This window comes from Bombus pyrosoma, linkage group LG9 (assembly GCF_014825855.1).
Source record: "Bombus pyrosoma isolate SC7728 linkage group LG9, ASM1482585v1, whole genome shotgun sequence".
Classification (NCBI taxonomy): Eukaryota; Metazoa; Arthropoda; class Insecta; order Hymenoptera; family Apidae; genus Bombus; species Bombus pyrosoma.
The window spans coordinates 11,625,206-11,646,976 of NC_057778.1; the positions used below are offsets into that span (position 1 = coordinate 11,625,206).

The 21,771-nt window shown below is 33.8% G+C and overlaps 5 protein-coding genes across 12 annotated transcripts in view; 2 read left to right on the top strand and 3 right to left on the bottom strand.

Annotated features, from left to right (window-relative positions):
• Window positions 1–157: 157 nt before the first annotated feature.
• Window positions 158–5,046, bottom strand: LOC122570666 (CCHC-type zinc finger protein CG3800). 2 transcript variants are annotated; one of them, XM_043733272.1, is made up of 3 exons: window positions 4,877–5,046; window positions 3,484–3,737; window positions 158–3,320 (listed from the first exon to the last, which is right to left on the bottom strand). In XM_043733272.1, exons 2-3 carry the CDS (start codon window positions 3,724–3,726, stop codon window positions 3,096–3,098), a joined length of 468 nt encoding a protein of 155 aa, XP_043589207.1. In that variant the 5' UTR covers window positions 3,727–3,737; window positions 4,877–5,046; the 3' UTR covers window positions 158–3,095. The 2 variants fall into 2 exon arrangements, with proteins under 2 accessions (XP_043589207.1, XP_043589208.1); XM_043733273.1 differs by lacking the exon at window positions 4,877–5,046 and adding an exon at window positions 4,519–4,648.
• A 1,388-nt stretch (window positions 5,047–6,434) lies between these two features.
• Window positions 6,435–8,582, top strand: LOC122570987 (splicing factor 45). 5 transcript variants are annotated; one of them, XM_043734098.1, is made up of 6 exons: window positions 6,435–6,727; window positions 6,823–6,883; window positions 6,973–7,092; window positions 7,163–7,474; window positions 7,565–7,996; window positions 8,244–8,582. In XM_043734098.1, the coding sequence occupies exons 3-6, from the start codon at window positions 6,976–6,978 to the stop codon at window positions 8,529–8,531; spliced, it is 1,149 nt and encodes a 382-aa protein (XP_043590033.1). In that variant the 5' UTR covers window positions 6,435–6,727; window positions 6,823–6,883; window positions 6,973–6,975; the 3' UTR covers window positions 8,532–8,582. The 5 variants fall into 5 exon arrangements, with proteins under 5 accessions (XP_043590033.1, XP_043590034.1, XP_043590031.1 ...); XM_043734099.1 differs by having other exon boundaries at window positions 6,823–6,869; XM_043734096.1 differs by having other exon boundaries at window positions 6,437–6,727; window positions 6,823–7,092.
• A 138-nt stretch (window positions 8,583–8,720) lies between these two features.
• LOC122570986 (alpha-1,3/1,6-mannosyltransferase ALG2) lies at window positions 8,721–11,692 on the bottom strand. 2 transcript variants are annotated; one of them, XM_043734094.1, is made up of 3 exons: window positions 10,727–11,692; window positions 10,320–10,642; window positions 8,721–10,245 (listed from the first exon to the last, which is right to left on the bottom strand). In XM_043734094.1, the coding sequence occupies exons 2-3, from the start codon at window positions 10,560–10,562 to the stop codon at window positions 9,265–9,267; spliced, it is 1,224 nt and encodes a 407-aa protein (XP_043590029.1). In that variant the 5' UTR covers window positions 10,563–10,642; window positions 10,727–11,692; the 3' UTR covers window positions 8,721–9,264. The 2 variants fall into 2 exon arrangements, with proteins under 2 accessions (XP_043590029.1, XP_043590030.1); XM_043734095.1 differs by having other exon boundaries at window positions 10,705–11,692.
• A 78-nt stretch (window positions 11,693–11,770) lies between these two features.
• LOC122570989 (malectin-A) lies at window positions 11,771–14,111 on the top strand. Its single transcript, XM_043734101.1, has 4 exons — window positions 11,771–12,522; window positions 12,619–12,801; window positions 12,881–12,938; window positions 13,008–14,111. Exons 1-4 carry the CDS (start codon window positions 12,166–12,168, stop codon window positions 13,214–13,216), a joined length of 807 nt encoding a protein of 268 aa, XP_043590036.1. The 5' UTR covers window positions 11,771–12,165; the 3' UTR covers window positions 13,217–14,111.
• Window positions 14,112–16,387: 2,276 nt separating this feature from the next.
• The window catches only part of LOC122570985 (mucin-17-like), a 63,700-nt gene continuing 58,316 nt past the window's right edge, over window positions 16,388–21,771 (bottom strand). For both annotated transcript variants that reach the window (XM_043734092.1, XM_043734091.1), the window contains one exon: window positions 16,388–21,637. In XM_043734092.1, the coding sequence (XP_043590027.1) occupies window positions 17,837–21,637 (3,801 nt within the window). In that variant the 3' untranslated portion in view covers window positions 16,388–17,836. The remainder of the gene's footprint in view (window positions 21,638–21,771) is intronic.

Below are 21,771 nucleotides of genomic sequence, written 5' to 3' on the forward strand. Positions count from 1 at the left end.
GTCTTTCAACCGAAACATAAATAGTACATGAAGTACATATGTCCATATATCGTACTACACTTTCTTAGTCGTAGATGTAACAATACCCCTCGAAATAATGGGTAAGTGGAATCATATGATAAGCATTATATAGGGAACAGAAAAGAAAAACAAGATCTCGTCTTTGCCTCTCCGTACACATTCTATTTCAAAAATTCAGTTTAAAAACATAACTTCAAATACTCCGCAATCCTTTATTACTTTGCAGCTTATTTTTTTTCTTCCTCTTCATCCTCTTCTTCATCTTCTTCCTTTAAGTATTAATAGATTAATATAAGTCGAGCCGTGATTCGGCCGTACACGGATCGAATTAGTTCATACACTGTAACAGTCGTATTCTTTACAATATTCGTACGTAAGTCTTGTAGCAGAGACAAAAGCGCAGGTGCCCTATTCGCACTCGTTTTTAATGCTCGTCTGAACCTCCGGTGCCACCAATGAACCCCACATCTAAATCGTATATCTTCAAAGTGTGCTTTCCCTTTCATCGACATCCTACATAGTAAGACATCGGTAGTTTTTCTTTTTGTCTCTATTTTTCTTCTTGCACGATATATTATATATATATTATATATAATATATATATATATATTATATATATATTATATATCCGTGTGCATATACACATTGAAATCGCATAACATTGGTTACAGAAACAAAGAACAAAATTACTTTCTTACACGGATTTTTACTCGGTCGTCCCTTTACAACTCATTTATCCAATGAAAGCACCAAAGATCCATTACGGTCCATTAGCGAAATATAATTTTTTTGATCCTCCAAATCTCGTCAGACGCACTAGTGCACTGATTACAACTACCAAAATCATGTATGAGATCGGCTTAAGTCCCGAACAGTTAAGTGTATAAAATGTTGCAGGACACCTCTACTACGCGATACACAACGCACAAGGCGCTTTTCTTTAGTTCCACCAAGTCAGGCACGCCTGGCTTCTGAACATTAATACACATTGTCGCTGCTGGTAAAAGCATCAATTTTCCTGTATACACGTAGTGCACGTGGCCATTCGTGGTCATCATCTACTGAATAATTTTAAAAAGAATATCCATTAAAAGTTGTACGGCTGCATGAACGGACGCGTGCACGACATGTTCACGCCAAATCTACCTAGACTAAACATAGATCCGTGAACGATCTTAATTTAAATTGAACCGTTCGTTCGGTAGAACGATTTTCAATCAAAATATTAGGGATTTAATCAATTTATATATCCCAACAACACTGCTCGCATTTATAAACACGGCATCACCGTTCTCGAATTTAACTGCAGTCTATTTCGTTTGTCATTAGACACGTTCATTTTCTTTAACACCTTCTTTCTTTTTTCATTTTTCTTTTTTTAGAAAAAATCTTGCATACTTTGTACTTGTAATAACATAATAGTCTGCTAGTACCATGTTCGGAAAGATATTTCCAAATCCGCAACATTTTCTTTTCTTTTCTTTTCTTTTTTATCACCTCATGATTTTCAGTAAATGTGCTCGACAAGAAAAAAAATTACTAGACAAATTGTATCTATAAAATTTCGTTCTACAACTTATAAAAAAGATTAATTTAATACTTTATACATGAAAATATAATTTGTTCCTGTTTTTCTGTGATGTATAAATAAGAGAATCATCGGAATTAGTCACCAGCAACGACCAGAGTATATCTAGCTTTTTACAGTACAAAATACAGCTCCTGGCACATATGTATGTATATATGTATACACATATGCGCATATATATATATATACATATACCTAGTAACGAAATATTTCACCATATGTAAGGATATACTAAGGCAAAGTGCAACTGCATCCTTTGAAAGTTCATAACAATCACTGACAATATGAACAATGGTGACCACCTGCATAACAATTATGATTGTACATACAAAATGTGCAAACTTGTATAGACCTCTGTGTTTATATGTATACATACATATATACGTTGTGATGATCATTGACGACCATACCGAGGTAATTGCATTCATTTTCGCTTAAAGAATCTGACATATGAAGCATATATATTTTGCCCTGGTTTATGACACTCTAAGATGATACTTCAAGTATAACTGTATATAAACTCGTAAACACTGACAATCTTACAATTGTGCAACTTTTGCTGATGTCTGAAACTAGGTCTGTTATAAAATAATAGTTCAACGATCCTCATTACATCCTTACACATTAAAAATTGGCGTTACTAAACCTTACTTATATGTATTCAGGGCCGGCATGTTCACTTCCTTTCCCATTACTTCTGAACTTTTTTTTCTTCTTAACTCGAGTTGCTAGAGAGTTCGAGAGGGAGGACCGGATACAAGATGCGTGGATGTGAGAAAGGAACATAAATTTGATTTATTACAATTTTTTTCATAGTCATTATATATCCCTTTCTTATGTCAAACGGCTATCCATTTATAATTCAATGGATTGATAATATTTCCTCCCTCAATATGAATTACCAACAAATATCTCAAATTCCATCAGCTAAAGCTGACAAAATATGTCATAAATGCTGCACTTGTAAAATTTCTTTTATGAAATATATTAAGAGTCCATACATCTTGCATCACAAAATAATACGCGTACGAGATAGTTTGAAGGTCAGGGGACAGAGGATTCATGTCTCTACTCTAATTCAATCGAATGTTTATAATATTATTACATCGTATAGTGTGTATTCATGTAATGCTGGATGTGTTCTATGTGTAAATGTACTTTGTGCGCGCGCACGCATGTATAGTGTAATGTAACAGCAATAAAATAAAAAAAATAAAAAAAAAACAGAGACATCATAAGAAAAAACCCTTGCGAAGAGAACAACGACATGTAGAAGGGGAGGGAAACTAGGAATAAAATGGGCTTCCGGGAGTTGGGCATGGAGAGATGGAAATTCGAACGACTATGACAAAACTCATTTTTAGCAATTATACGCATCAACGAGACATACGTTCGCACATCCCTACCTAGCTACAATCCCCGGTAGTAGCGCGCGCGACGGTAAACGGCTTATCGTTAAGCGAGCGGCACGGATTCCGGTTATCTCCTACTTTCTGTCATCCTGATCACATTCACGGCTTAAATGACCAGGCTTGCCACAAGTATAGCATGCTTTTCCTCCGACTTCAGTGCAGTTACGAGCAAAATGACCTGTTTTATTACAATTATAGCAACTTTGCATTCCAAAACGTCCAGAATCATTACCACCTTCAGGGCAGCTACGTGCCATATGACCAGTCTTGTTGCAGTTATAACAGCTCATTTCAGGCCCCTGTTAAAAGCATTCTAGGTTACAACATTATTTTATCGTTAATATACTGCATGAAATCTTGCAATATATTAATATACGTAAAATAAACAAATGTGATGCTAAAAATTGATATAGTAACATAAACATATGAAAAGGAAGATAAAATTTGGAAAATTATATTAACCTGTTGACAGTCTTTTGCAATGTGCCCTACACCTTGGCAACGGTAGCAAAGGTCTTGATCTTCTTTACATTCGCGTGCAAAGTGTCCAAATTGGTTACACTTGTAGCACTTGTCACGACCACGGGCAAAGCCACCTTCTCGATCACGGCCACGGTCACCTCTACCTCCACCTCCACCACCTTGTGGACACTCCCGTGCATAGTGACCCATTCGGTTACATTTATAACAAGCACTTGAACTCATTTTTTATAAATCTACAACAAAAATTAAACAATATATTAACATACACACATGCATATGTATTGATATACTAACATTTTTTTTAATACATTAATAGTAAATTCAATTTTAAGTGATATATAAATTACATTACATATATAGATATGAGATGGCCACACACATATATGAGAAAATTATGTTGGTATTTAAATTAAAACATATTACCCAGTCCAACATAATGCTAAAATATTACAATAAATAAAATATTAAAATATCATATTAAAATAGTTGTGGAATATAGTTTAAAACTTTGTTAAAGACTTTAAATTATTACATATTCACTAATGATCTAATAAACATCTATAATGCAAAAGTATATACTAATTGGACAATATATTGATATACATATCTTCCAAATATTATATGGTACGAAATGAAGAATAGAATGGGAAAAACAAGATACTAAATCTGTACCAGATTGCTAAAAAAAAGTTATAAAAGAGAAAAAGGCGAAAAAAATGAAGAAATATTTCAAAAATATGCACTCTTTATCATAAATCTCGAAATATTAGGAAAATTATAATATACAATTGGCAAAATATTCGGAAAAATACAATAAGCTATTTTAAATAACAATATAAAATGGCATCGTGTATCCAATCCATCCTAGGTACGAGTACGTAGAATGCACGTGTTTGAGGGAAGCGTCGTGCACGCGGAAGCAGTTTCCTTATTTAAAAAATACTATGTAGCACGACAACATTCTACCAGAAAAATAATATTCAAATCATTATGTACAAAACCCTGAGAAATCACCGTCTATCGTACAACGTGGCTCTCTTGCCCCCACTTTGCAGTGGTGGTACGCAAGTACGCCACGGCGCGAAGATGGCATCCGAGACTGACGCCGTACTGCGCTTTTTTTGCCTGGCCAAAGAAAAGATCGTCGAGGGCGAGGTATACATATACGATCGTGCACAAAACTCGCCGTATCGTACGATGGAAAGAAATTTTCTCCGTGATGCGGCGAAACGAAATAAAATCCTCATTTACTAGTAGAACGAGGAATTGAACAAACGAAGTCGAGGACCACGTGTGGAATCACAGAGAAAGAACCGCGGACCCGCTATCGCGACATATATTATTATTCTTTAGCGACAACATAGCGACTTACCTCCGGTGCTTGATGGAATCGCACAATAAATCCTCCTTTCGTTGGTCTTTACCGACACGTCAGGAACAATGGGTCCGCGGGAAGTACTGTTTTCCTGGGAAAACTCGAACCGATACTCAGCCGAATGACTGCGGCGACCATTGACTACGGGAAGGAAGATCAGCCAGCCAATCGTAGCTACGTTGCCCGCCAAACTCTGTTGCAACCATAGACATAAGAAACATAGACCACTGGTACCAAATAAAGAACATGATCCTCGTTGAATAAGAGATAGAGATATTTAACGTACTCTCTCTTTCTCTTTCTAACGGATATTTGCTCCGCCTATAGAAAAAGAAAGGTTGACTTTGCAATTTATTTCTATCTCTTTTTCAACAAGGCTCATTTTCTTCACACACTATCCGCGATCTATACTTCTTATATCTATGGTTGCAACAATGAACGCCACTTCCCCTACTGCGGCTATCGTAACCAAGTTGAACAACAAAATTATTTATTTATTAATATTTTTACCGAAATTATCATTTTAGTTATCGCATAATGCGTTAATTATTTATTAAAATATATAGTTTTTCGTGTAAACATCGATCACCGACAAAATTGAAGAAGGCAAATATGATTTACAGAATATCGCTGGTGATCAACCTCGACATCTATTGGTTCAATATCTTCGAAATTGCGTTGATAACTTATTTCAACCAATCACCTAATGCAGCTGGAATACATCGAAATTACATTCAATTTGAAAAGATTTCATACAAAATGCGAACCTCTACGTCTTATTCAAAAATGATAAAATAAAATTGATTTTAAAAATAGAATTGTAGTTTTGATATCGTTGGTAGTATATCAAGTAAAAAATAAGTGATCTGTAATAAAGGCAGATAATAATTTGTATGTATTAAACAAACAATGTTTTATATATATTTGATATATATATATGACGATCATTATATATCCGTCGCTTATTGGAAGACGTGATTTATAAATTTCACATTTTACAATATGCACATGGAGTAATGAAGAAACATAAATACAAAATTTTAAGAATATATTAAGACATTTTCTAATAATTGTCTCTAATAAATGTCTCTTTATGTAATGTTTATATAAAACTTGTTAAAAAATATAATATTGATAATTGTTAACTATAAGCAATAAATATATATTATCCTAAATATTACATATTTAAAAGTAAATTTGTTTATACAATAAAAATTAGAATGTTATGAAAATACAATATGTAAAACGTATTTTTTATTACATATTATGGTATATTTACTTATATAAGCCATTATTAAATAAGACAAATTATTATTTACGAAAACTATGTTTATAAATGATAAATAATGTTCAATGTAATTGTTTCATAGTAATTTTATTTATAAAATGAGTATCTGTAAAAAGTTATAACACTATACTTCAATATTGATACTCATTTACTTTGAAAAAATCAATTTAAAAGTTCATTCGTATCATTTAAAACAATTAATGTTTCTAACAAATATATATTAAATTATTACCAACATTTGTATATTGGATATGCATATATTCATATCGTTGCCTTGTTTACTCTACTTTTTAGATCCTAAATTTTTTAATGTATGATAATAATCTACAAATATAACCTACAATTTTTCGGCTTTATCTCATTTTTATTTTTTGTCAACTCTCTCTTGAAGTTTGATTGTATTTGTACATATATTCCTAGTAAACAATTGCATGAGATTCGCGAAGGTGATATGAATTATTAAGCTTTAATAATAACTTTGGAAATAAAAATCGTATAAGATATTTTTTCTTAAAAATCGTTTATTCTGACTTCGCATACATATCTATGTACTAGGAGAAGTAAGCATATCCACTATGTGAAATATTAAAATATTTGAAAGATGTTGAATTTGTACAACTTTATAATTAAACAGTGTTTTCAATTTTAATTGCAGAATTAAATAATATACATATTAAAGCTGTTTCAAATTGTATTTGTTTGGTACGCAATCGTTTGTTAGTATTTCAGTAATACTTGATAATTTAAGGTTAAGTGTAGTATGTTTTAATAAATACATTCGTAATATATAAAAATTAAATTAAAGACGATGTCTCTATACGACGATTTTGACAAACACAGAACGTCGGAAAAAGTAGTTGGATGGTCATCTAGTATCAAATTATTACAATCTCAACTACAATTAAAAAAGGCTGCCACTACACAGGTATGTGATCTTCTATAACAATGACTGGATGATAGTGGTATTTAATATTATTGCTGTACCATATTTCTAGCCAAAACGCGAACAATATAGAAAAGCAACAGCAGTATTAGCACCTGTGATAGATTTAAAGTCAAAAGCCAATCGGAACACAGAAAGAGAAGATGATGGGCCACATAATAATCCACTCTCTTCTGGTACTGTTAGCAGTATTGGAGTAGGAGGTGAATTTGATTGGAATGTAATAAATGAATATGATCCTATGTGGCCTAATGAATATGATAAAGTTGTTAAGGAACTAAGAGATTTACGTGATAGAGAACACGATCAAGAGACTGAAATGCGTAAACGTAGACGAGACAGTTCGCGTTTCGAAGATACACAGGTAATATATTAAGTTCACTATATATATAATTGAGAAAAATAGAATGTGTGGTTCATATATTTTTGCAAATAATGTGCATATTTGATTCAGGCTTCCTCTGGGAATACTACAATGATTCCCCCTGAAAGAGATGAGGAAAGAACTCCTACATCAAGAGGTATTGCCGGGGGAGCAGCTATAGCACCACCACCTTCCCTACAAGAATCTTCTGAGCTTCCACCTCCAACACCAAGACCACCAACTAGTATAGGTTATGCTACATCATCAGTAGCAGCAAAAATAATGGCTAAATATGGTTTCAAAGAAGGACAAGGACTTGGTAAAAAGGAACAAGGAATGTCTGTTGCTTTACAAGTAGAAAAAACTAGTAAACGAGGTGGAAGAATTGTTGGAGAAAGAGAACAACTTATGCCACCACCACCACCTGTTGCTGTTTCTCCACCTCCAACACAACAGCAGGTCGCACCTTTACAACCTTCGGAAGAACCTAGCATTACTGAAATAATGAAATGTCCGAGTAAGGTAAGAAAAAAATTAATTTCATTGGAGTCTTGTAGTATTAGTATTTGAGTATAGTATTTGAGATTCAAGTTTAATAATAATAATATTTTTACTTCGTGAAGTTATAATTCTCATGAAGTTTTTAATTTTTACATAAGTTTGTGCATAAAGTATAGAAAAGTAAATATATTTTTCGTAAAATATACATGAAAAGGAACACAATACATATGTTAAAACATTTTCTATTACAAAATATATTATTAATTAGGTTGTATTATTACGTAATATGGTTGGTCCCGGAGAAGTGGATGATGATCTTGAACCTGAAGTCAAAGACGAATGTAATACGAAGTATGGCGATGTAGCGCGTGTTATTATCCATGAAGTAACAGAAGCTGCTCCAGAAGAAGCTGTTAGAATTTTCGTGGAATTTAAGAGAATAGAAAGTGCTATTAAAGCTGTGGTTGATTTAAATGGACGCTTTTTTGGTGGAAGACAAGTTAAAGCAGGTTTTTATTCCAGTGAAAAACTTGATAGTTTACAATTAATGGACTAACTTCTTATTTTAAGACTTTACCTAATAAATACATCTTAAAAAATATAATAACATGAAATTAATGTACTGATTATTATGTTGAAAATTATATAATATATTGCAGTTTTGTTGAAACATTCATGTTAAATAACATTCTGAAACTTATAATTATTTAATTTAAAATTACATAATAGTCAATATATTGAGCAATTTTTCAATTTATATCCTGCTATAAATCTAATAGGCAATTTATTTATATGTATATATAAACGGTTTTTATATCTGCTCTAGATCATTGCTGCTGTTTTTCCAAATTTAATATAAATTGTGTACACAATAAATATAGATAATAAATAAAAAAGATTTATAATTCTGCATATATAATAAATAAAAATATTAATTAAGCTTAAGTCTACAATATTTTAAAATGAAAATTAATATTTTAAAATATTTTAAAAAGTGAATAATACGAAAACAAGGAACATAACTTTTTTGTGATTTCACAAAATAAGACAATGATTATATTAGCAAATAATGTAGTAAATTATAATTTATATATTAAACATTTGGTAATTAAGAAAATATTGCGATTGATACAATCAATATATTTTACTAAGAAATTTAAAGTCGTATAATATGATTCTCATTTCTTTGTTAATATTTTCTCATTAATTTACGTCATAAAGAATATATAGTAAAATTGTAACAATTTAAATTTTTATCTGCTATGTATAAAAGTTCAATAATTACAATTTTACTTTACTTTCTTATTGTCAATTAAGTCTTCAATTGTTTTGTTCAATTGAGCACTAAATGCAGCAGAACTGAAAGTTTCCGTAAATCTAACTTTGCCTGCATCACCAAATTGCTGAACATATTCTGGATTTTTAATTAAATCAGCTATTTTCAGAGCAAATGCATCACCAGATAAATCAACCAAAAATCCAGTAATTCCAGGAACAACAGATTCTTTTGGACCACCAGAATTATGTGCAATTACTGGTTTACTCATGTACATTGCTTCAAGTGGTACAATACCAAAATGTTCATTTGGAGGCGTATATAATAAAACCATACAGTGATATAAAATAGATACTTTATCAATATCTGAAGGAGAACGAAGAAATATTATTTTATCTGTAACATTTAGCTCATCAGCAAGACCTATTAATTCCAAATAATGTTCTACATTTTCTTCAACTCTTTTATCATATCCACCAGCCATAATTAAATATACTTTTTTGTATTCTTCTTCTTTTAAGTACTTTTTGAGCTCTGCTAGTGCTTCTATTGCTAGCCCCAAATTTTTTTTACGTTCATATCTGTTGATAGATAGTAATATAGTACTATTTGGTGGTAACCTTTTATCAAGTACTCTTTCTAAAGGTATTATTCGAGCTTTATCAAAATAGTCTGTATTGATAGAGGGATATAAAACCTCAGGTTCAATAGTTAATCTCTTAAAAGTGTCCTTAAACACTGAACGTGTATATAGACTATTTACAAATATTTTATGTGCCATTCCAGTTGTTATTTCTTCCAGATAATTAAGGGGTACACGATACAATCGTTTACTAAGACCCTCTGGCCGTGAAAGTAATTGATCTGGATAATGACAATAAAAAATTATGTATGGAATTCGTAACCGAAGAATAGGGATGCATGCAGAAACTAGATCACAAAATACAATGTCTGGTCGATTTTCACAGAAAACGATGTAGCTAGCTGCATATATCTAGAAAAAAATAGAACATAGTATGTAGAAATCATCTTTACACATATGTCTTATTTCTTAAGAAATGAGCTCACCATACGAATATAAGCAAAAAGTGCAAAGAATCTACCCAAGATATGCCTGGGCAACCAACTTCCAACAACCGTGACAGGAATTGTTCCATCTTTTGTTTCAGAGAAACAATGTTCCGAATCGTGATGAGTTGTCACGAAATTAACCTCATAACCTTGTTTTTTTAAAGATAATGCAGCATCAACTACCAATCTTTCTGCTCCTCCTATGCCAAGATCCGGATGTAAAAATGTTACTCGTGTCATTTTTATCAATATAATGACATTAAAAATATTATTTGTTGTGGAAAATAGCAAAGTTCAATACTGTTCACGATACTACCGGCCTGTAACGTAATTAATAATAATAATAATAAACCCACGATCATACATATATCCAAGTACCTACACGTTTCTCCCACTAAACATACCGGAGGAAGAAATATGAATTTCGTTCGACCGTTCGACTGTGACAGAGTCGGAAATAAGTGGAGCCTACTTCTGACAGAATTTTTCTCATATGCATCGGCAATCTCCCTACTCTTGTCAGTCTCTGATCAGAGCATAGTACAATAGTACCTGATAGTACATATTTCTTCGTGTCTTTTCTCATACCACGGTTATAAAAATATTAATTGTTGCTCGCTATTTCATCCGCATAAAACTGAGGGGAACTGATATGAATTTAATTTCGCGATTCTAAGCTTACTATCATTTGTAATAGAAATCGATATAGTAAATAGTATTCGAGAAATATTTGTAGGAAGTAACTATCAACAGTCGGTGGAACAAAGCGCAATCGTGCAGTGAAAACCAAGCTGCTTTAATCTGATTTCGATTTAATCCGATCGCATTATGCTCATTTTTCCGTTCCCTGAGAAGTAAGCGTAATAAAATATAGCTTATGTTTATCTGGAGCAAATTTTGTGTATTTTCCAACAATGAAAGAATTATCCAAGTCGATTGAATAGTTTCTGAGATAACGTTGGACACAGACACATACCTACGTATAAACTTCCTCTCTTTGTAATTTAACATAGGTAAATTACATAGGTACATATAAGTATCAAACGTGGTATGGAACATGTTTCGTTAGTATTCATATATCAATAAAAAAGTTTGCACATTTTATCACAAACGAAATCATTATTTGAAAGTATACTGCGTGGTAGAATTCTTACTAATAGTTTCATAGAAAACATTGATAATATTCATAACAAGATAAACAATTTGACCTCCAATAAATTCACAGAAGAAACGAATAATTGATTTATATGATTAGTACTACGTTATAAATATAGAAGATACAAAAGTATTTAAATGAAATTTATATACAAGGCGTCCAAGTTTCTATAGAGGATGATGATTTGTAGAATATGTATCAAGAACTATTTAAGAAAAATTGTAATAATATGTATTTATACCAGATAAATTGTCTTCCTTTAAATAAATATAAAAGTTTGATGTATATTTTGTGAAGATTAAATCTTTATTGATATGAAACATTATATTTTGTAGCATATCACTAAAGGCAGTTTTATATGCGCACCTAACAATGTGTTCACCAGCCACGTAAACTAACGTGACTATGTCAATACATGGTTAGAAACATATACATAATTCGTGACCTAATAGTAATGATATTTGTTGACAAAACAGATAGAGTGTAATACTTTGATTTTTCTCAATACAGAATTTCATTCAATCGAATGATATAAACATTCCTTTATGTATAATATAAACATGTTGCTAGCTTTAAATATATCACTATTTTAGATATAACCTCATTTGCCGGTTAGGGATCATTTTAAGAAGTTATGATTATATTTTTGCACAGAGACAGTTGAACATTATTATTTAATAAATAAAAATGGCTGTGTTATGGGAAGTATACTTTCTGACAATATCAACGTTATTATTTGTCCTTTGTGTACAAAGTTTGCAAAGTTTAGAAGTAATATATGCAATAAATGCTGGTGGAGAAGCACATACTGATAGTTATGGAATTCGTTATACCAAAGATCCTTTAATGAGTAAAGTTGGAACAGGATCCGATTATGGCAAGCAGTTAATTATTGGACGAGTAAATGCAGTTGATCAGATCTTATACCAAACTGAACGATATCATCATAGTACATTTGGATATGATATTCCAATCAGCGAGGATGGAGATTATGTTATGATATTAAAGTTCTGTGAAGTTTATTTCAACTCTCCTAATATGAAGGTAACACTTAGTTTTGTAATTATAATATAATACTAAATAATTTCTAATTACTGAATATGATTTTAACAGAGTATTGTTTTCTGAAACATGTTTTAGGTGTTTGATGTTGTATTAAATGGAGATCATACTGTTGTTACTGACTTAGATATCTTTGAGAGAGTTGGACGTGGTGTAGCACATGATGAATATATTCCATTTAAAGTTCAAGCTGGGAAGTTAATATACAATGACGAAGAGTCTGATATATTAGCTGGAAAAATTAGAGTTGAATTTATAAAAGTATTATACTTATATTTATTTTTCATTTATACAATTTAATCCAATTATAAGTACATTAACCTTCAATAACTAATTCTAGGGTTACAGAGACAACCCAAAGATAAACGCTATTGCTGTAGTAAAAGGAAATATAGAAGGTATTATTTAAATTTGTGATATTTAAGAGCTTCTAAAATAAATGTTGTAACTATGTCAATGTTATTTAGATGTACCACAGTTGGGCCCGATTCCTCAAGAACCGGAAGAATATCACAATATACAAGAAGATGAGGAGGAGTCTACAGTTCGTAGTCGACATACAAGTGGCCCCAGAACTCCAGATCCTTATTCAATCGATGATTCCTCAGTAATGTTACCAGTCTTTGTAGCTCTTGGGGCATTTATTCCTTTACTATTTTGCCTATGTAAACTATAGGCTAAGTAAAAATTTTTGCACATGAATGCCTTGTACTTAAAGATGATAGTGTTCTAATCAGTTTAGGTAAATTTAGCATATGGAGAGTTGGCAATACATATATATGTATATGTTGGCCGTGTAAATAGTGGGAACATCTTTGGTTTTGAGCTATGTCATCGAATTTCATTAAAACTGTTTATTATTAATTTAATCAAATGAAAATGTTTAAATATGCTTTATACAATGGATAATTCAAATTAAGAATGAAATTAATAACTTGGGAAAGATGAGGAGATTTTAGTCATGACTTTTGTTGTCACTTTAATGTGTTCATTCATAAGTTATTTAATTTTTAACTATAGGAGTGAAATAATAATTTGCACAAAAGTTGACACGTGTTATCTTTTTTTTATATATATAATTCCGTGTACTCTTAATACATTAAAGATATGTATTAATTAATTTTTTAAAAAGCTTGTAATCTAGTATTTATGAAGGATTACATCGTATTCTGATTGTAATTATTTTTTAGAAATAATATTATAGAAAAAAACGGAGGGAAAGTAATATATATAAGAATATGCAGTACAATAAACCTAAATATTTTGTTCAAATAAATGTGTTTAAATTTAGTATCAATTCACACACAATGTTATAATCGAATTTTGTGATTGATATATTGTAGCAAGTGAATTAAATTATTTCAATTGGACCTTTAATATCTTTTATACGAGGAAAATTTATGTACTTTTATATTCGGTATATTGGTTACATTTTATCAAATTGTGTACTTTTATAAAACTTATGTCGATTACGTGTGAAAAAATTGGAATGAATCCAACAATCCGTCAAATACCAAAGTGATTTTAATCTTTTGCAAATGAGAGGAAATAAAGCTGTTATTATTGTCCAATAGAGTTGTTTCCTTCTCACATATTATTTTATAATCCCCTATTTTTTTTTTACAAGCTTTTTGTAGTATATTCGCTTTGTCGCCACCATAATTTATTATAATAATTCATATCAAGCATTTTTTAAATTGGAACAAAATCCTGTTGTTTAAAATTTTTTCTTATTTTAATTTTTATTAACTAGAAAAATATACATACATGTTTTGTTTATTTTGGGAATAGGAACTGAATAAGGAACTGTTTTATTTTATTTAAATCTTGCATAATTTTTTGAATTGTAATAGATTATTAGCTAAATACGAAATTTATATCAAGATGATATATAAAAAAACTAAAATTTGAAACAGTAAATTTTACAATGAGGTATATGAAAATATATGTACATACATACAATTGGAAAGCTATTTATATTATTATTCTCCGTAAAAAAAATTTATACAAGCTAGTCCATATAATCGTACATAGGCTATAGTTTTATTAATTTTTGTAATAAGATGTAATTACGTACGTATATAGCGCGAAAAAGTAATTTCTAGTCTTAATTTCCGAGTTATTGCAATTAAAAATAAGGAATATTTAAATGTTTCGGAATTATATTAGTACCGAAAAGCAATGAAAGATGGAAACTAAAAAAGATGGAAGAGAGAAAGAACGTGTACAATCATGAACAAAAATGAATTATATCAATACCGTTATTTATTACTAATATGCTTAATATTATATAATATATAATATTTTTCGGATAAGGGTTTGGAAAATAGAAACATAAAATTGATAACCGATAGTACGAAATTAGTGAAAGAGGATCGATGATTCTGTTCTACCGTGAGCCCACCTCAGGATATGGTTGATGATCGAAGATGTGATTTGCACCGATAAACAGGAGGAAGCACTTACAAGTTAAATTGACCTTCAAATAGTGAAAAGTAATACACTCGTGTATATGTGTATATAGACTGGCGTATTCTTTAATGGGAATAAGCTCATTCATCCTATATGAACGAAAGATCACGTGACCTCTGATTGTTTAGTCAGAGTCAAAGAGAAGACGAAACTGATATATAGTCATCATTGAAAGTTAATTACTGATTCAAGGCTGTACTTATATCTCTGAAGTTTCAAACTCTAAGTCTCGAGTGGTAATCATCTTTCGAGAAGGGAAATCAAAATTGTAATTTCGTATGGAACATGCTTGAATAATCGTTCATCTTTTATAATTCATTGAACAAGCCATTAATCATCCGGTTAGATACCCAAATACTAACACAAAAACGGAGAATTATCAATCAAGGAAATATATATATATATACTCGCATACAACATTATAGCATTATAGAAACATATATATGTACAAACGCATTAGCAGATAAGACTTAGAATAACGAGAGAAATTGAGCTAGAGGATATGTAGTAAATTAAGATATAGTTTTAACCAATAAATTAAGTTGGAAACAAAATGTATCAAACGTGCCCATATTCAAAACAGATTGTACGATAGGCACAAGCCTCGATACAATACAATATAACGTCGATCGTTTCACTGAAAATAAAATTTATTGATGGAATTTTTCACTTTCCATAGCAATTGTATGCATATGTACGTATGTAGATATATTTTAGTGGTTTGGCTCATCAACCTACGCAATGGTGGGGATGCTCGAAGCCTGAGGGCCTTATCGTTAGGTATCTATTGCCGATTGTTGCATCAGCATCAACGCTATCGCGATCAAGCTTTGCGATTGTATTTCTAATTTGAGAATAGTTTTGGGGGCTTTCGATTCACTACAGTTGCAATTTATACCGCTCTCTTTTCGGTGTCATTTTTCTTCTGCTGCTGATGATGGGAAACCTTTTCTTTAAAAAATAGAACCCGATGTACCATTCAAAGAAAGGTAGTGTGTGCCAGCGGCGACGTAAAATAAAACGCAGAACAGATGCGTGGATCACTCATCTTCATCAGTCGATAAGAATGCAATGGGTCGATAAAAGATGTTCCGCAATGCAATAAGACCGAATATTGAGTACAGGCATAATGGATCGGTGTATAACACACTGTATATTAACGTAGTGTATAAAGAGGCTCTGGGATAAATTTCTAAATAAATAGACCTGAGCAATGCCGGGTACCAACAACTAGTCTGTATACAAAAAGAGAAAGAAGCAAAAAGGATGATAATACCAGAAACACAAATAAAAGAATATGAGGGTTTTGTTTTATACCGTAACGTTATTTTGGCAGTTAAAAATTCCGTGGGACTGTCATAAATAGCATTGAAAATTTTCTTTACTTCTTTATTCGTATGGTTTAGTGGTAATAAAGATCGAATACCTGTTGAATGTATAATTCAGTCGCACCTTTAAAACCGAGCAACGAAATGGTCCTAGCAGGGTAATCGATTCTCTTTCTCGTATTGCGATCGTTCTTTTGAATAAATCCCTCTTCTTTCATCGTTGCTCGCATTTTTCCACGCTATGTGTATAGTTGATTTTCATACATAAATTGTCCTTTCGTTTCGTATTTGTTCGAATTTATTTAATATAATAGATATCACATTAACTCATAGAAGTGCTGTACATAGATGGATAGAGAATACATAAGAATAGTAGTAATGAATGACAAGTTTATAATATTCTCTCGCAATATACTCAACTTCGGAATAGGAACAAACAAAGAAAAATAAATATATGTTACCTGTCGTCCACGTTTTGTGTTCATGTGTATGTGTATGTTCGAATGTGTGAATATGTTCGTGTTAATATGTTACGTTTATATGTTTCTCTGCGTACGTATTTGTACATACGTGTTACATGTATGTGTAATGTAAGTTTTCTTCTATAAAAAGTACGGCGATTAATTATTATCAAGTATAATGCACATATAAAATTAAAAAGTATAAAAAACCGTCCAGCTTCGTCATTTACGTTAAGAATATGTTAAGAAACCGACTCGTACGGTCAAGCGTGACGTAACACTCTCTCCGGATTCCGAATTTTAACTGTTGGTGACTTGGTGAACTTGCGCTGCGTGTGTAATGTCATGTTTACAGGCCAGTTACAGCACCAAGAGTGGACATTCCTCTTCAATTAATATCTCAAAGACCGCTTCCGGAAATGCGTCCGTTTATTTACAAAAAAAAAAAAAAAAAAAAAAAAAAACATTCGATATTTTCCTCGCTTTTTAATTCGCGTTTCTTCTTTCTTCTCTCTCTCTCTATCTATCTTTCTCTCTCTCTCGCATTCCGATTTTATTACATATTTTTTGCTACCAGCAAGACATCACATTTCCAGCACGATCGAAGCAGTCAAAAGCGATAGCATATATTTTATTTTTTCTTTTTCTTTTTTTTTTTTAGTATATATTCTCTCTTACACCACCCTTTCTCGCACGCTCTCTCTCTCTCTCTCTTTCTTTCTTTCTCTCTCACTCTCTCACGCTTTCATTCATTCTCTTTCTCTCGCACAATCTCTCTCTCTCCGCCAATATAGATAAACAGACTTATTACTTCATCGGTACATATACACATTAATATATTATATTTTATAGTTTACGCTAATTATAGTAAAAACTTTTTCCGGTTCGTTATATATTCCCTAAGAAACTACTTTTTTTTTTTTTTAGCGGATGTTCTGATGTTTCTCTTTTTTTGGTAAATATAGAACGTTTATCAGTGCGTGATGTACGATCGACATAAAACTAAGATTGAAATCGGTCTTGCCTACCGCAGATTCAATCGGAACTCATGATCAGCTGGTTATCGTTCGGAGTAACAACAGGCGACAGATCTTTTTTCGGCACGTCATCGATCATCGAATCGATTAACGCGTTTATCTCAGACACGCCATTCTGTAGTACCTTTCCTTTGTCGATGGTTGTTTTTCCCGCAGACGAAGTTTTGGAAACTTTCGTTACGGTGGTAGATTTCTTGGTTGGTGACGCAGCCGTGGTAGTTTTCGTTGTCGAGGATACACGTTTTACCGTGGTCGTGGTAGAAGCACTGGTAGATAAACGAGTCGTCTTGCTAGCAGCGGTACTTGTTCGCCCCATGGAAATCTGCTTGTTGGCTGTTTCTTTAACCTGTTTATCGATTATCGGCGACTTGCTGGTGTTTAAGCGAGTTTTCATAGCATTTCCGACGGTTGGAGCCGTTTTAGGTCTCGTACTAGCTGCTGTGGTAGTATTGGAAGCATTGGTCGCGGTGCTGCTGGATTTTGGAGTTGTGCTGGATTTGGTGGTCGTGGTGGTAGCAGCAGATGCTGGTTTCGGTTTCGTCGTTGTTCCGGTGGACAGTCGCGTAGTGGATGTTTTGACTAGCGTGGTTTTGGTTATGGACGGTGCTTTGCTAGAAGGTTTAGTCGCGGTTGGTTTACTTAAAGGTTTCACGTCACCGTTTGCAGTAGGTTTCTTATCGGTGGAAGTCGATTTTGGCGAAGCTGTCGTGGCGACAGGTTTTGGTTTAGAGACACTGCTGACGTTGGTTCTGCTAGTTGGTTTCGTTGTAGTAGTCGATGTCGTTGTCTTTGTAGCGGTCTTCGAAACTGATGGTTTGCTGGCCGTTGCAGCGGTTGAAACCGTAGATTTCTTCGGAGCGTCTAGATCTTTCGGACGAGAGGGAGTCAGTGGCTTTTTCGTTGCCGCAGTCGGCGTACGTGTCGTGGAACTTGGAGTTTTCGACGGGGACGTTGGCACTGATTTCGGTGCAGGTGTCTTCGAAGAAGACTTCATTGGTTTTGCTGCGGATACCTTTGATTTCGTTTTGCTTTGTGCTGCAACTGCACCCGCTGTGACTGCTGCAGCGGTCACGGCCGCCGTTGCAGCTGCTTCGACGATTTTGTTTTCGGCAACTTGGACTGTCTTTTCTATTTCCAATTCCTTGACTTCTCCCAGTTCCTTAACGTCTTCCGGCTTTTTAACTTCTGGTTCTTTAATCTCTGACGCCATAATTTCTGGTTCTTTGATCTCCGACTTCGTAATTTCTGGTTCTTTGATCTCTGACTCCGTAACTGTTTGTTCTTTAATTTCAGACTCCATAATTTCTGTTTCTTTAACTTCTGGTTCTTTAATTTCTGTTTCTTTAACTTCTGGTTCTTTAATTTCTAATTCTTTAACATCTGGTTCTTTAAGTTCTAACTCCTTAACTTCTGGTTCTTTAATTTCTGACTCTATAATTTCTGGTTCTTTAATTTCTGCTTCATTAACTTCTGGTTCTGTAATTTCTAATTCTTGAACTTCTGGTTCTTTAATATCTGATTCTTGAACTTCTGGTTCTTTAATTTCGGACTCCTTAAATTCCGGCTCTTCAATTTCTGACATCTTGACTTCTGGTTCTTTAATTTCTGGCTCCTTAACTTCTGGTTCTTTAATTTCTGTCTCCTCAACTTCCGGATCTTTAATTTCTGGCTCTTTAACTTCTATCTGATCCACTTTTGGCTCTTCCAACTTTAATTGTTCAATTTCTGTTTCTAGCTCACCTTTGATTTCTGATTTATCAACTTCCGGCAAAAGATCTTCGATTTCCTGCCTTTCTTGTATCATGCATTCTACTTCGGCTGCAGGTTCTGTGAGTTTTTCTAGTTCTGCGGTGACATTTCTCGATTCTTCCTTCTTTATAATTTCTTCCTCAAGATCATTAACAACTTCGGATTTAAGAATCTCCTCTTCCGTAGGTTGCAATTGGTTCTCCAAGCCTGTGAATTCTTGCATAGAATCGGACAAATTCAAGGTAAATTCTTCAACTGCCTCCGCCTTTGGCTCTACCGCTTCCATCGTTTCTGTCGGTATCGTTGGTTCCATCGGTTCCTCTACCGAGTTCGTTGTTTCCTCCGCTTCATCCTCCACAGTAACGTCTTTCGATTCGGTTACATCTAGTTTTTTGCCAATATCGATAGGGCATTCCATAGAACAAACGATATCGTCAACGGGGTTTTCCTGAAGTTCCTGGGGAGAAAGGGATGGTGTCATCAAGGAGGCAGCATGTTTTACGCAAACATCCTGCTGTTCTTCGGCAAAGTCTAATAAATTCACTCCCTGCACCGGTGATTTCGTGCATACTGAATCGTCCATTTCCTTCTCATCGAACTGTACGTTCGAAGCTATATCCTGCTGAACCAGTTCGAACGCGTCACCAGCTTCTGTGGAATACGCCTGATAAGAATCAGCAGTTTCTTCTGTACGTGACACTTGACAAACGTCAATCGCTTCCGCGGCAGACGATTGGGAAACCACCTCGTTGCTTTCCATACCATACGATTGGAAGTTGTATTGAGCGGGTATAAATTCTGGAGCATCCGCGTGTAACGAAGATTGAACCTGTGTGGAAGACTCAACTTGTGCGTTCTCCGTGGTTGCTATCACCGAATCACTTTCCATCGCATCAGGAACTGGTGACAAGGACGAGGGAGTATCAGCCTCGTTCGAGCAAATATCTTTTTGAAGATCGCTTCCAGCAAGAGCAGCAGTGTCCTCGCTAGCTTCGTCTATGAGCTTGGTTTCGTCTATGTCGGCGCTCGAGGGCGATAATGGTTGTTCGTTATCAATGGAAACGGGTTCTTTTTTCGACTCGAATTCCGCGGAATAATTCTCGGTCAAGGGGGAATGATCGTATTTCACGGTTTCTTCTTGTTCCAATTGGCAAGACTCTGATTGCAGATTTAAGAAATCAACGCTGTTGGTTTCTGATTCGTCCGCGTGCTCGATGAAAGTATCTTGGCAATTTTCTTGTTGCAAAGACAGATTCGCGAATACATCAACAAGCTTGTCGGAAAATGCTGGCTTCTCGTCTAGCAGTTCCTCGGTAGTGGGTCCGGTGGTTATTACGTTCTTCGAGTTAACTTCCATGTTTGGTGATTCTGTCATGAATTCCTCTTCGTCCTTTTCCATAATGTCATTCTTATCCTCCAAATCGGTGTTGCTTAGATTATGAACGGCATTCAAGTCGACGCTTTTGTCGAACGCCGCTTCGAAGTCGCTGGGTGTGAAGGACATAGCCATCGGGTCTTTAGCGATGTCGTACTCGCGGTCGGAGCTCGAGAAAGATTCGTCTATCGCAGAGATACCTGTTCTGTGGAATTCGCTAGTTGTTAAGAAGCTGACTGCCGATTCGTCTCCAAATTCAGCTTTCGTCGACGATATTTCAGAATCGTCCATATTCCCGGATATACTGGTCGCCTTTTGTTGATCAGGCATAAAATCTGTATAGTCGGTGGTACGACACGACACATTATCGCCATTTTGGTACTCTTTCTCCTCGACCTCGACTTCTCGTGGTCGCTGGCACACTTCTTTCTCGAATTCGCTCTGACTGGGTACCTGTATGTCGTCCATCTGTGGAACTTGTTTGAAAGGTGAGCCAGAAACAGGATAATCCTCGACGAGGTTCATTCTTGTTCCTATAAACTGCGGTGAAATGGGAATGAATTCTGCCGCGTCAGGATTCAATTGAAAATCCATGTCCTTCGGCTGATCTTGCTCCTTCACGCAACGATCCTCCAATTTTATCGCTTTCTCTTCCATTCTATCTTCGGTGCTAATCTATACGCAAAAAATGATTTTCCGTTAAAACGTAATAGTATCGCGTTAATTATGATCCGGCGAAATGTTAAATTTAACGACAAAATAAAACAACATATAACGAAAGAAATAAAACGGATCAAACGAAATACCGA

What these genes read in the sequence shown, in the direction of transcription:
- LOC122570666 (XM_043733272.1), bottom strand. Translation starts at nt 3,726, where the DNA reads ATGAGTTCAAGTGCTTGTTATAAATGTAACCGAATGGGTCACTATGCA. An exon ending in TTGCAAAAGACTGTCAACAG is followed by an intron (nt 3,321 to 3,483) that starts GTTAATATAATT and finishes TGCTTTTAACAG; the next exon opens with GGGCCTGAAATGAGCTGTTA.
- LOC122570987 (XM_043734098.1), top strand. Translation starts at nt 6,976, where the DNA reads ATGTCTCTATACGACGATTTTGACAAACACAGAACGTCGGAAAAAGTA. An exon ending in AAAAGGCTGCCACTACACAG is followed by an intron (nt 7,093 to 7,162) that starts GTATGTGATCTT and finishes CCATATTTCTAG; the next exon opens with CCAAAACGCGAACAATATAG. An exon ending in TAATGAAATGTCCGAGTAAG is followed by an intron (nt 7,997 to 8,243) that starts GTAAGAAAAAAA and finishes ATTATTAATTAG; the next exon opens with GTTGTATTATTACGTAATAT.
- LOC122570986 (XM_043734094.1), bottom strand. Translation starts at nt 10,562, where the DNA reads ATGACACGAGTAACATTTTTACATCCGGATCTTGGCATAGGAGGAGCA. An exon ending in TTTTTGCTTATATTCGTATG is followed by an intron (nt 10,246 to 10,319) that starts GTGAGCTCATTT and finishes ATTTTTTTCTAG; the next exon opens with ATATATGCAGCTAGCTACAT.
- LOC122570989 (XM_043734101.1), top strand. Translation starts at nt 12,166, where the DNA reads ATGGCTGTGTTATGGGAAGTATACTTTCTGACAATATCAACGTTATTA. An exon ending in TCAACTCTCCTAATATGAAG is followed by an intron (nt 12,523 to 12,618) that starts GTAACACTTAGT and finishes AACATGTTTTAG; the next exon opens with GTGTTTGATGTTGTATTAAA. An exon ending in TTAGAGTTGAATTTATAAAA is followed by an intron (nt 12,802 to 12,880) that starts GTATTATACTTA and finishes AACTAATTCTAG; the next exon opens with GGTTACAGAGACAACCCAAA.